This window comes from Topomyia yanbarensis, chromosome 1, assembly GCF_030247195.1.
Source record: "Topomyia yanbarensis strain Yona2022 chromosome 1, ASM3024719v1, whole genome shotgun sequence".
Lineage (NCBI taxonomy): Eukaryota > Metazoa > Arthropoda > Insecta > Diptera > Culicidae > Topomyia > Topomyia yanbarensis.
This window is the reverse complement of record NC_080670.1, coordinates 164,327,661-164,341,060: the sequence shown is the minus strand read 5'-3', so window position 1 is coordinate 164,341,060 and position 13,400 is coordinate 164,327,661. Positions and strand designations below refer to the sequence as shown.

The following is a 13,400-nucleotide window of genomic DNA, read 5'->3' as shown; positions in this document are numbered from 1 at the left end:
AATTGGTTATCGCTGATTATCATTTGGGCTGCACATACTAACTTTTCTAATACACACTTCTTTAGAGGTTATTGTTGCAAGCGCTTTTTATGCACAATAAATTATATATTTTTGGATTGAATATTTAATGGTTGAAGACATCTTGGTGTCCAGATTATGTCGCGAACAAAGCCTTATGATATCCCAACTCTTACTATGAGGAATGACGGAATTTTCGAAAGTCATTCTGGAAATCAAGTCTGATTCCAAAATCTCAAATTATTAGATGGCAAAAAAACTAATTTCCTGTGCGCCAAATCCTTCTCCGAGAAGGCTACTAATGTTACCGAACAAGTAAGCAACTGAATCGAAACCTCAACAAAACAGACAGTAGTCTGAAATCGGGCCCTTAAGCTTTACGAGCAGGTGCAAATGAAACATAATCGACAGTAGAACGATCTCATAAGCTCCCTACTCACGGCAGGGTTCCTGGTAGAATCAAGTTTATTTTCGTGGATAAGTTCGCGAAAAATATAATATGAATTGGCGCGGAATCTGTTCTAGTGGCAAGAAAACCTGCGTGTTTGTATCGATTAAGAATATGGATAAGGAGCGTATTGAAAATAAGTTGAAACCATACTCCTATTCGAACACATGTGCAACTAAAGATCTGTACTCACCTGCATTCGACGTGTCTATCTTTCAAAAAGGAAGTCAGGAACTGTTTGGTTGTTTTATTTTTTTATCAAAAAGCGTCACAACTTGAGGATATATAAGAAGTACCAAATACACTAGGGGACCATTCATAAATTACGTAACGCTTTTGGGGGGAGGGGGTACGGCAAGGTGTTACATGTTGTGACATATGGGGGAGGGGGAGTAAGCTAGATCGTTACGCAACATGTTTTTACTGAACAAAAAAAAATGTCGAAGAATTTGTAACGTAATAGGGGAGGGGGGGATAGAGAGATTTGTGACAATTTGTTACATGGGGGGTGGGGGGAGTCATTTTGGGCAACTTTCGCGTTACGTAATTTATGAACGGTCCCTAGTTTACAAATTTTGGGTTAATTGCATGAAGTTAAGAAAAAACGTGTTTTCTAAGTTAATTTTGGGTCGCTGAGCACGAAAATCATATTCATTTTCTTTTTCAAAGAACCGTTTTTGTGATTTGTTGAAAAAGGTGTTTTTGAGCACTTTTTGTTTAATATCTCAGGAACAAATCTTCCGATTAACATAAACTCACCATTCGAAAGGTATTGATGTGCCCATTCCAAAATTGTATAACATGTTAGGATAAAATATCAACAATGTCCCAGAGGTTAAAGCAACCAAAGCCAAAAATAGTAGTGTTTGGTAAAATTACTAATTTTTAGTTGATTTTTCATAAAAAAATTAATCAGCAAAAAAAATCTTTTAAAATCCTTTGTGATAGACAAACTTCTCATGTGAATTTTATGCCTAAGATCACGAAAATCCGACAAAATTGCTCTGTTTTTCACTCTTTTGGTCTTAAACAAGATTACACTAGTTTCCAAGAAAAATGAAGTTACGAGAAAAAGTGTTTTCTAGATTAATTTTGGATCGCCGAATACGAAAATAATACTCTATTTCTCTTTCAAAGATGTTCGAGTTAAAAAAAAAGTTTTTCTTTTGCTTCCGCTTTTTTTGCTCTATTTTTTATTACAGAAAAATAATTTTTCATATTTTCAGAGTCTAATGTGACAGATTTTAACAATTTTAAGGTAATCGCGATAAGCTAGAAGAATGGTTTTTCCTCAGTTAATTTTGAATCGCTGAATACGAAATAACTAAAATAGTGCCCAAAAACACCTTTTCAAAGAAATCTTGAAAATGCTTCTTTGAAAAAAATGGACCAAGCATTTTCAAGATTTCTTTGAAAAAGGTGTTTTTGGGCACTATTTTAGTTATTTGTCAATTATCTTGTTCAAATAGGATCCGCTCGAAACAGTTCGAAAGGTATTGACGTGCCCTTTCCGAAAATGTATAATATGCGTAGATCAAATCTCGACAAACATATGATTACGGCGTAAAAGCGAACTGTCAAAATTCTCTTTGAAAGGAAATTTCAGACAAACCGTTACTGGCTAAATGCAGTTCACAGCAGTTAATGCAAGAGAAAACTTTTTTCTTTTGTTCACTATAAACATCTGTGATTGGGGACCGTTCATAAATTACGTAACGCAAAAGTTGCCCAAAATGACTCCCCCCCCTGACTTGATTACAATCGACCAAAGTAAAAAAAAGTCTAATGTTCGACCTTTTTTAAAAAAATGCATATTTATAGTAATTTTTTTATAATAAATGAAGGACAAAAGAAGATTCTTTTAGAATCTAATTAAATAAGCATTTTTTTCCATAAATTTTAAGCCAATGGTCACAAAAATCGAATGAAAATGTAGATGGTATGAAGCACTGAGTGAAAATTATAACTTTTTATTTTTAGCACAATCATACTTTCGGCTGAAATAATTTTCTATACTTGATAGTTATTGTTTGTGTTGGGTACTGTCTTCTCGAGCTTACATCCATCCATCCTGCGGCATTTGAATGGTTCTGGATTTTTCATTGTACAACTAAGTGCTCTTTTTAAAATGTAAATATATCGTTGGAAAAGTTTTGTTTTGTCTGTGGTGAGTACATATTTGACTAATTAAAGGAATTTTCGCCTTCTGCTTCAACAGGCTTCACAGCAGATGCTCAGTTCACAGAATATTACGTGGCTAGTGCTACGATCCCATTGAGACTCCTTCCCGATAGGGACTCGAATATTTGACGACTGGCTTATGAGACCAGCGCTACACCCTCTAAACCGCCGCACCAGGGCAGGGTCCGCTAAAATCATAAAATTTCCATTTCGCTCAATGTGCCATAGCATCAACATTTTCCATGCGATGTTAGTGATATTAGGCTTGAAATTAACGTAAACATATTATCTGTTATCTTAGTTTCTAAAAGGTCCGAAAGAAAAATTCGTTTTTCGGTAAAAAAAATCATTTAAAAATGAATAACTTTTAAAAATGGTCAAAAATGCACTTTTTTAAAACTTTGGTCGCTTGCAGCACTAAAATTTTTTCATATGATCGACACATATTATATGTTTTTGGAAAGGGCATCTCGGCACCTTTCAACCTGCATATTGACTAAATTAATTGAATGACTTTGACACGAAATATTTACTAAAAACTACAAAAAGTGCTCAAAAACGAGTTTTTTGAGAAAATCACAAAATCGCTTCTTTGAACAAAAAAATGAATATTGTTTTATACCTTTTCTTGAAGCTTCATTTTTCTTGTAAACTAGTGATATCAAAACAAGATTCTGGGTAAAAATGCCAGAGTTAAAACAATATTAAAATACTGCGTCCAAAAAATGCGATGATACCACTGTCCAAAACCACACGAAATGGATCAAATCTAAAGTCAGGGAATTCGCTAAATAATTTTGTTTCCAAATACTCACAAAAACAAGTACACCTGATTTGCAATACAAAGCAATGCGAAACGCTCTCAGAGAAATCCAGGCAGTCAGCATATTATTGCATTTGTTGTAGACATTGAAACTCAGTCCATTGCATAAGCCATTTTGTTTTATTATAATTTAGTTTCAGCTTGCTGAACCTCTAGGTTCTCCAGTAAGGTTATTCACAATACAAATATAGTGATGTTTGTTCCTTCCAAACAAAAACTTTGGGGCGCAGTTCACCCGGGCCCGTTCGTGGTCCGAAAATTCTTAATTTGTAAGCAGTAAGAACAAGCACTGGTCATTAGATATTTCCGCTTTCTTCCCCATATGTGTGTCCTTCTCACGGTCTACATTCCTATCATCCGCGACAAACAATAACAACAAAACTAGTAAGAGTGGGTTGTCAACAAAAATGTCTGCCGCGCATATCACCCTATTAGCTCACCACGCTTCAGATTCACTCACTCGCACTTGGTCCGATCGCAGCAGCCGGCAGAGCTGTCTGTCATTATTTATATTTACAAATTTGGTAATCCCACTCCTACGCGCCCCGTTGCAGAATCGCGCACGGTTACTGGTTTCCGCTCGGCACTGGCCTCGTCATCGGCCATCGCTGCTCCATTGTGGAAATTAATGCTGGACCGCAGATGGCGCTGTGAATTTCGCTTGTATTCCGGAACCTCGCCTCCCGATGGGGTTCCTGGCGGGCTAAAGTTGCCATAGTTGAAGTCATTTGATTTGAAGCTTCGATCGTCCTCAAAGTCCTCATAGCTTCCGGTGTAACGAGCTGAATAGTGGTACTCGGAAGAAGCCGGCGAGTACTGCTGTCTTCGAGTTGTGCCTCCATTGCCGTTGGGTAACGGGCTGGATCTTAACGGATCTTCGGGATCTGGAGTTGGTGCTGATCGTTGGTAACCGTTCGTTGGTTTGGGTGGGGGGCTTTGAGCAGATTTCCCATCCGGCGTATCATCAAAATCGTAAAAATGAAAATTGGACTTTAACGTGTTCTGACGGCGTGTTTTTGCTGCCTCACTGACGTCGTCACATTGCTCACGGAGGAATGCTGCTATTCTTAACTTTTCAGTTTGTCTATCGCGTTCTAACTGGGAAAACGAGGAATCACAATCGTCGCTGAATTGAATGTTCGATCGGACATTGCCTCGATGTCGCTGCTGCTTTATAACTTCACCTGTGTCCAATTCACTGGCAGGACTAGCACATCCCTTGCTGGGTGTCGAAGATGCAGTTGATTGTCTTCGGCTACTGGTTTTGTATGCTTCTTGTGGATCCTCCTGGTACTCATCTGGCCAATAAAAGCTAGATTTCTGCCTGTCGGGTCGGTCCGAGGCCCGATTTATCATTGCCTCTGTGAGGCCGTGGAAAAATTTTTGCCCGGCCATTTTACACTGTGCACTACCGATCAAACTTCAAGTCATATCTTTCACGCTTTCTCCCGTAGAATAACGGTTCGGTTACTGAGCCTTGTAACCGATTCACTACCGTCGCTCAGAACATCAATCACTGCCGCGTACGAGCACAACAATTTCGGAACCACCCGCGCGCGTCGTCGTTCACTGGTGATCTGCACTTTTCAAAGCGAGCCAACCGAATACGCCGTGGCAGCAGTGGCGCTGCAGCGAAAAGCTACGCCGAGAACCTGTTTCAGCCCCTTGTTTGCAACGGTCGACCGATCAGTACCAAGTGTGCCCAGATGTTTTTTTTTCAGACTGTGAAGTAAAAGAAAGTCAGTTAGTGGAATTTTATTTCTTTATGTGTAGTCATTCGTGTAAAAAACGTAATTATTGCCAAAACCTGAAAGGTTTGGGCTAAAACAATATTATTCGTAATAGTCTTTTATTTTAATAGCTTCAGTTGATTTTTCAATAATCAAGTTTGCTAAAAGTATACTCTCGTTAAGCGTTTAATAGAGTTTCAAGTACCGACGAAGTTTATTGTGAACGAATAAGCGCTATTCTAGCGTTAAGAATTGGAACAATTCCTCAAACAAACTCCCATCTGGCACCGTCTTCGATCGAGCAGCGATCACTTGTTGCTGTTGTGCCCCTTTTCTTTTTCTCGCGGTACCTCCTTCGCCTCCGCCTCCATCTCGCTGGGTTAGCTCAACCAACGCAGTGCCGAACCGACCGAGGAGCGCCTCCAGCCCGGACGGTAGGTATGCCCAATAATACGAACGAAACCGAAATTATTAGCCATGCAAATGTAAAGCAGCAGTTCGTTTTCTTTACCTGATGGGTGGTTCACTTGCCTGTGCTTCTTATTCGGTGGTAGAGAAGGTCTGGTGCGTTGGCTCACGGGGCTCGGCCGTTGTTTCGTACCGCAAACATGGAAACAAATACCAGCAGATCTTCGCGAACGGTTCTGGTTCGTTGCTCATCGTGGTATATATGAATGGTGTTTTTTTTTATAGATTTTGCTTCAGTTTCTTCATTAACGGTTTCAAATCAGTGGGCAAAGAAAATATCCGTTGACGAGTCTAAACCAACAATAGGAAACTAAAGATGAATTGAAAAAAAAAACTACTCTGCTACTTTACAAAACGTATAAAGTAGCGTCTCTCAACAATACTTTAGCTACTTATTGTAGCCATTGGAATGTCATTCAACGTTGGTATCACGAGTTACCCAGTGACCTACTCTTGCAAAGTATAAAGGCTACTACTGCGTTTATTATTCAGGAAACATCTCCAATGAGAAGCGAAATGAGCACCCGCTATACTATTCGCTCCAACATTACAGAACTTTTTCGAGACCCTCTCATATACCGATTGACGCAGCATGGTGGGTTTAGCCAATGTATGTGTGTATGTATATCATGGCATTGTCTCGGCAATTACTGAGCCGAACCCAACCAAAATAGATTTAAATGTTTCTGATGTTTAGTTCCCGGGAAATGGGTTGTTGAAAACCGGGACATATAAACGTCAAATAAATCGACATTTTTTCAGCAAAAAGCTATTAAAATAGTGTGCTGGAAAGTAGTACCGTTTTTACGTATGGACACACTGGGCCAGGGCCCCCAACTTAGGATGAATATAGAATCGTTCTGAAGGCTCTGGTAGCACTCTATTGTTCATAACTCTTTAGCGTGTGGGTAACAATGGATCAGTTGCTCGGATTCACACATTGTACTTTATCCCAAGTGACGTTTAAAGAGCTCCAGGTAATCAAGCGTAGTGATGGTAGCTGTAGGAAACTAGGCACTGCATGACCAGGATAGTATTGGACCAATTCAAACGTCAATCCGACATTTTGATTCAAGTTTCAATCAATTTCGAGCAAAAACAATGGAATGTCTTCTATAATGTATAGAAAGTTCGAAAGGCACCAAGCAGGAGCGGCAACTAACAAGGAGGCAAAATTTGCACAAGGAAGCTGAAAGAAGATGTCGAGATTCAGTACACAATCCTTGTTTGGCAAGCGATCCACGCATGTGGTAAATTTTAATTTCATCACCACATCAGGGATTGTGAATGGACAAATCTACATGAAATCCTCTAAAAACGACTGGAATTCTTGAGGTCTCACGATACTTTCGCGGCCAGATTGGGCATTTTCCACAATGCCGTCGTAATCTGGTACAGAACTAATTATGTTATTTTTGTACGACACTCCCCCTTATCAAAAATATTTTAGGCCGTCAGAATCTGAAATCAGATTATACTGGCCGAAATGGAACGTCTCCGGCAGGTAGTCGAGGACTTGTGCCTCACGGCAGTGTTTATTCGATGTGTTTCCTATTTCGACTCTTTAATATAACAGGTACAAAAATAATTTTTTTTAACTTAAATTTTTATTCTTTCATGTTTGGGTGTACATTTTGTATAGTGTTGCAGTCTAAGCAAATGCTATATCTGCTTTGCGTTTTTAATGAGCTTCGTTTTTCGTTTTTTATGAGCTTCGTTGGTAGATGGTTGCATTTCGTTGGTAGATGGTTGCATTTCTGTTTGTGGCTGATTAGGAATGAACTGCTAATAGTTGTGGTAGTGAATTATTGAAATGAATTGTGTTGCTCATATTATTAGGTTTGAGTAATTTCGATGTTTCACTGTATTTATTTGTCTACGTAACAATGAAGGTATTGAACATTTGTACTTACGAAAGGCGAGAAGGATAATTATTGTTATTATTTAATATTTTTCCTTCGGTCTCATTCTGCACTGAGTGCCTATCACCGACACCAGAGAGGCGTCTCTACCATCAAAACCCTAGACTTGATTTCAATGGCTGCAATATTCAATATTGTCATCTGTAAATGTAGTTGAATTATGATTGAAAAATGTGGCTTTTTTGTAAAGCTAGTAACTGACTTTTTACAGCTGCATCATATCAGGAACAGCAAGAAATTGAGAACAACATTGTACGAATCAATGTAACTTTTGTAAATCACGTAGTCGTCATCTATTAACAAGTTGAATTTTATTAGCATATTGCCAATTTTTTTTCCTAGATTGTCATACACTAAGGAAAAACTTATAGCGAAATTCATAAGATTTATCTTATGATGAATAGAAAAGTAACAAAACTATGTTTTCATAAGATTAATATGAAAAACATACGACTTTTATGATTACCTTAACATTTTATAAGTAATTGTACACGCCAGTCGTTTGAATTTCCTACGAGCATCTTATGATTCTCATAATCATAAGACAAATGTATAATATTGTCTTATGAAAAATCAAAGATACCTTATACAAAATGAAGTCATAGCAAACTGATTTGACAAAATAAATACCGTTTCATAAGACAATCTTATGTTTTATATACGTGCTACTTGTAGCCAAAAAATGTATGATATTCTTATGAAATTCGCTATATTTTTTGCCTGAGTGTAGTGTAAGGATAATTATTGAATGAATCGTCGACATTGTATTGTTGACGTGTAACCCGCCTTACTCCATCATTCCTCATTATTGACGGAGGCACTCTTCAGCCTCAAACAATGTCTTACAACTATGAAGGTCAAATTATGTCATATGGGGAAAGAATAGCGCAGCTCACCTGAGTTCGAACTCCCACAACCGCATATAGTGTGTTAGGCCCATTGCCACTTTCGATCAAATTGGTCAGAAATGCTAATACCTTTTTAAGATCTATCAAAATCATCTTATGTTTTTCGACGGTACCTGGACATTTACAATGCAACCTATAGTGATAAAAATCTAAAAAAATATTCTCCATATATTTTGATTTCTACAGTATTTTTGGCTTAAATTTAAAATATAAATTTCAAGGTGGCATAGATGGCTCCCTGATGCTGGGTATCATTTTTTGATCATGCTACTCTACGGCAGTTTATACCTGTTCAATTATAGGAGCCCCTCGAGTGGCCTTAAGACGACCCTGAATATCAGGCTGGACCATACATTCAGTAAATTGTCAAACTAATACAAGTCTGTTTATTGAAGATTTCCCTCATAATATGAGATATGAGCAAAGACAACATATCAAGAAGACGGAGTTGCCAGTTCAGTTCAGAATCTGGAGACAGTAACAACAATACGTCTTTCGGGTAAGGGTGGTACTTTCTATATCTACTTTCATATTGAGATCGCTATCTTCGTACAACAAACAAAACCTTTATTTCTCATTTACTATTACGATTTTTGTTCAATGTACAGCGATTCCAAAAAGTTAACAAACGTGAACATAAATCTCATCGAATTATTTTTCTATCCTTCGTGAAACTGTCAATCAGGATTCTCAATCGAAATCAAATCAAATGACTGAATATCTAATCGAGTTTGATCAAATATAATGTTAAAATTTAGGCCAAATATATACCATTAGATGCTAACGAGCAAAAAGGTTGATTAAAGATTACATCAAGCATACTCCAGAATGAGTGAAGAAATAAAAAAGAAGGAAATCTGTGACAGAAAAAAACTGTTTCATTTTGCTGTATTATCCAGCATCCTTCAAAAGAGTACTAATTTCGTTCAAATTTTATCTACTCTTCTCTATATCTCCTTGCTCCTAAAATATCATTGATGTGCATAAAACGATGGAATCTGGAATAATATTTTTTCCGCTTAAAAGTGGGACTTTGCCAGCACACTGTTAAAATAAGGCAAACCATTTTTTACAAATGAAAATGTTTTTGGAATAAAGTTTCTTAACCAATAGGTTCCGTGCGAATCTAGAAACATTGATAAATATTTAATAGCTTTCTCTGGCGATTTTAGATCGCGATGTAGTTCTCTACAAAGTTGTACACAATGAAATTGTCCATCAGATTCTCACTTTTGGTAATATTTGAATGTCTAAAGTACTACCTGGGGGCAAAAATGTGAACCAGTTTCATTGAAAAACTTAAGTTTTCAAACAAAAAAACTTTAAAATACAAAGTTGTTCTGGAGCCCCCGACAGAATATTTTAATTTTACTTTCAAATGAAAGGGAAAAGCCCATTCTATTTCATGCTGAAGTTTTAGCGATGCCGATTCTTTTCGAATAAAATTGTTCTAGCAAACACACCGTGATATTTTTTTCTATAAATCGATATAATGAGCGGAATGGCTTGTTCGACGCAAGGTACAAAACACGACACACAACGAAAATCAGGCTAGAATCTGAATGCTTGTAGCGGCTACACGGCAGAACTGAGAACTAGCTCCTAGTGGCCTAGGAAATATGCTTCCGTACTGGTGTAAGCAAAATGGGTATGACGTTTTTTGAGTAAATACTGCAATCATTCGAATACCCTAGAGCAGCGGTTCTCAACCTTTTTCGTACCACGGACCCCTTAGAAATCACCCTGGGTTGCTACGGACCACCACGGATAAACATCGATTTTATATGTTATCAATATGGTATTTTCAGATTGTTAAAAAACAAGACTAGAATTTTCAATATGCACTTGGAAAATATATTTTTCTTCGCGGACTCCTTGAAACCACTTCACTCCGCGGATCCCAGGTTAAGAATCACTGCCCTAGAGGTGTTCAGAATCCTTCCTGTTCGTGTTACCTTTTTTCTTGCATCAGCAGACAATGAAGTCTGATGGTTCGACTTTCTGATTTGATTAAGTGCTACAATTTCTGATTTGATTTAGTGCTACAATATTATTGCCACTATAAACCCTTCCTATACGGGACACGAACATATGACGATTGGTTCACGAAAACAGTACAAGCAGCACCACCAAAGCGGAGTATAATAATTTGAAGCCAATTGAAATTAAATTTTTTGAAATTAATGTAAATTTGGTTGGTTGTGCATGCCACACCTCCGAATTCTACCCAGATGGCCAAAATGTTTCTCACTTTTACACCATTTACCGAACTCTCCTATTGATTTGTATAAAGTTGTCATGTGTATTAAAAATCTATGAGATTTTCAATTTTATATTGAACCTAGTGTCCATGAATAAGAAAGATGGACTAAAACAAGTTTTTTTTTTGATTTTTTATGCAACCATTTAATAATTTTCAAATTTCGATTTATCGTTTCAACTAATCCACAATTGAAAAGTAAATCCACATTAGCACTAAACAAGTGGAACATTCACTTGCATGGGTGCATCGTTAGGCAGATGTATCGGAATGTTACCAAACTGTTGGTAGCTTCGTCGAAGTTCAAATGAAAAAAAATATATTGATAGACTATAACTTACGACTTGGCGCCTGTTTCCACACTCACAATATAATTGAAGAATTCGGAAGTCCTTGTCAATTAATCCAGGAGAATTATTTGGTGGAAAGGTTTGCCATTCTAAATCTATCGTTTTGAAAAAACTGATGTATTTGTTTCCGAATGCAAACAACGTGTTGGCATGGCATTCTAACTTTAATACGTTGTGAGCATGCGCAGTTTTGCAGTGAATAGTATTCCGATTCGCGTCTATTCACATAAAAGTACATTCAGGCAAAAAATAGCCAATTTCATAAGAATATCGTATACTTTTTAGCCACAAGTAGTACGTATGAAAATCATAAAATTATCTTATGAAACGGCATTTATTTGGTCAAAACCGTTTGCTATTTCATTTTCCATAAGGCATCTTTGATTTTTCATAAGACAAGATTATTCATTTCTCGTATGTTTATGACAATCATAAGATGCTCATATGAAAACCAAACGACTGGCAAATGTAATACCTTATAAAATCTTAAGATAACCTCAAAAGTCGTATGTTTTCATATTAATCTTATGAAAACATAGTTTTGTTACACTCAGGCAAAAAATATAGCGAATTTCATAAGAATATCATACATTTTTTGGCCACAAGTAGCACGTATATGAAACATAAAATTGTCTTATGAAACGGCATTTATTTTATCAAATCAGTTTGCTATGACTTCACTTTGTATAAGGTATCTTTGATTTTTCATAAGACATTTGTCTTATGATTATGAGAATCATAAGATGCTCGTAGGAAATTCAAACGACTGGCGTGTGCAATTACTTATAAAATGTAAAGGTAATCATAAAAGTCGTATCTTTTTCATATTAATCTTATGAAAACATAGTTTTGTTACTTTTCTATTCATCATAAGATAAATCTTATGAATTTCGCTATAAGTTTTTCCTTAGTGTACTTTTCTATGTATCATAAGATAATTCTTATAAATCTGCCTGAGTGTATTTTAGTACTGAGAATGTCAGGACTATGTTATTTAGTTACTTTTACTTTTTTTTATATTGTAACGACATATAATTAGCAAGGGACTGGAAGGTGAAGTATTTTTCAAATATTAAGAGCCATAGTACTCAAGGGAGAGCAAGGATTTGAAGTAAGAAAGTTTAGAAAAGCGTGGAGTAGGGTCAATGAACAAGCTTAGAGTTTCCCGGTTACTTAGCTTTTTGTCTTCTGCAGCGCAGGAGTCAGGATCTTTTGGCATTAAATGCGAATCACCTGAGTCTGCGGCATGTCCGGACAAGCGTAAAGTCAATTTAATGACTTATGCTGTCGGCTCTTGGTATAAACACAGAGAACAGACATCCATGATCGAACAAAAATATTAAAAAAACGTGTGCAAACATTTGAAATAATATACGATAAACACTAGCGCCGCCACACCAACCTATCCCAACTATCCGTCAAATCCATTCCTGAACCTGTTCTGAATTAATTCAGTATGGAATCTTGCTCAAAGAAAACAACCGATTCCGACTCTATCAACTCTATTTGAGTTGGGATTCATGCTGGAAGTCCGAACCGGTTCCGGACTAGTTTTACTGGGTAGAGGAATAACCGTTGTCAATTCTGTCGAACTCAGCCACAAAAAAACATGACGACAGTAGCGCACCTGGTTTGGATATCCCAACTACCTTCGAAGCCGATAGAGATTTTACACAAGTTGAATGCTGAAGATGGACGTCTGTTCTCTGTGGTTTAAATTAGCAGCGTGCGAATAAGAGTAGATTGCATCATATACATATTAATGATTTTACCCACTTTAAAACCTATCAGATTGACACAAGCATTTTGTATGTTGATTACAGATGATTTGTTTCTTGGTTTATTGCCGATTTTACGAGGGGATATGGATCTGTAGCTGAGTGATATGCTTATGGTTTGTATTTTTTTTATTAGTCGCTGGCTCAGCGTCTGTCTGAAATTTGCTCTTGATATTCAGTAGGAAATTAGGTGCACTGATCTTTATGGCAAAATACCATAAAACCAGTTGTTGGATTTGAAGTTTTCGGTTCTTTGTAGCGATTCACCAGAGTTGCGATGGAAAATGTGCTCATATAGTATATTTTAGCGGGGGAAACCGAGGAGATTTGAAACAGGAAACGCAAAAGTAAGTTTTCGTTATATTTTTCAAATTAGTATAACTAGGATATTAAGTGGTGTTGGATCATGACAATATCATTGCTACGTAGTCTTACAGTTAGCATTTATGGATTGTATGCGTTTTTTCATCATTGCAATGTTTATATTGTAAATTGTGTTTAAATTTATTTTTAA

General features: G+C 36.9%; 2 protein-coding genes across 4 annotated transcripts in view; one reads left to right on the top strand and one right to left on the bottom strand.

The window, feature by feature from the left end:
- LOC131679842 (BLOC-1-related complex subunit 5) overlaps positions 1 to 13,400 on the top strand; it is a 63,688-nt gene that overhangs the window by 42,241 nt on the left and 8,047 nt on the right. The window lies entirely within an intron of this gene.
- Positions 3,572 to 11,234, bottom strand: LOC131679862 (uncharacterized). Its single transcript, XM_058960614.1, has 2 exons — positions 11,100 to 11,234; positions 3,572 to 5,192 (listed from the first exon to the last, which is right to left on the bottom strand). The coding sequence occupies exon 2, from the start codon at positions 4,863 to 4,865 to the stop codon at positions 3,984 to 3,986; it is 882 nt and encodes a 293-aa protein (XP_058816597.1). The 5' UTR covers positions 4,866 to 5,192; positions 11,100 to 11,234; the 3' UTR covers positions 3,572 to 3,983.

Coding starts and splice junctions, on each gene's coding strand:
- LOC131679862 (XM_058960614.1), bottom strand. CDS start 4,865: ATGGCCGGGCAAAAATTTTTCCACGGCCTCACAGAGGCAATGATAAAT.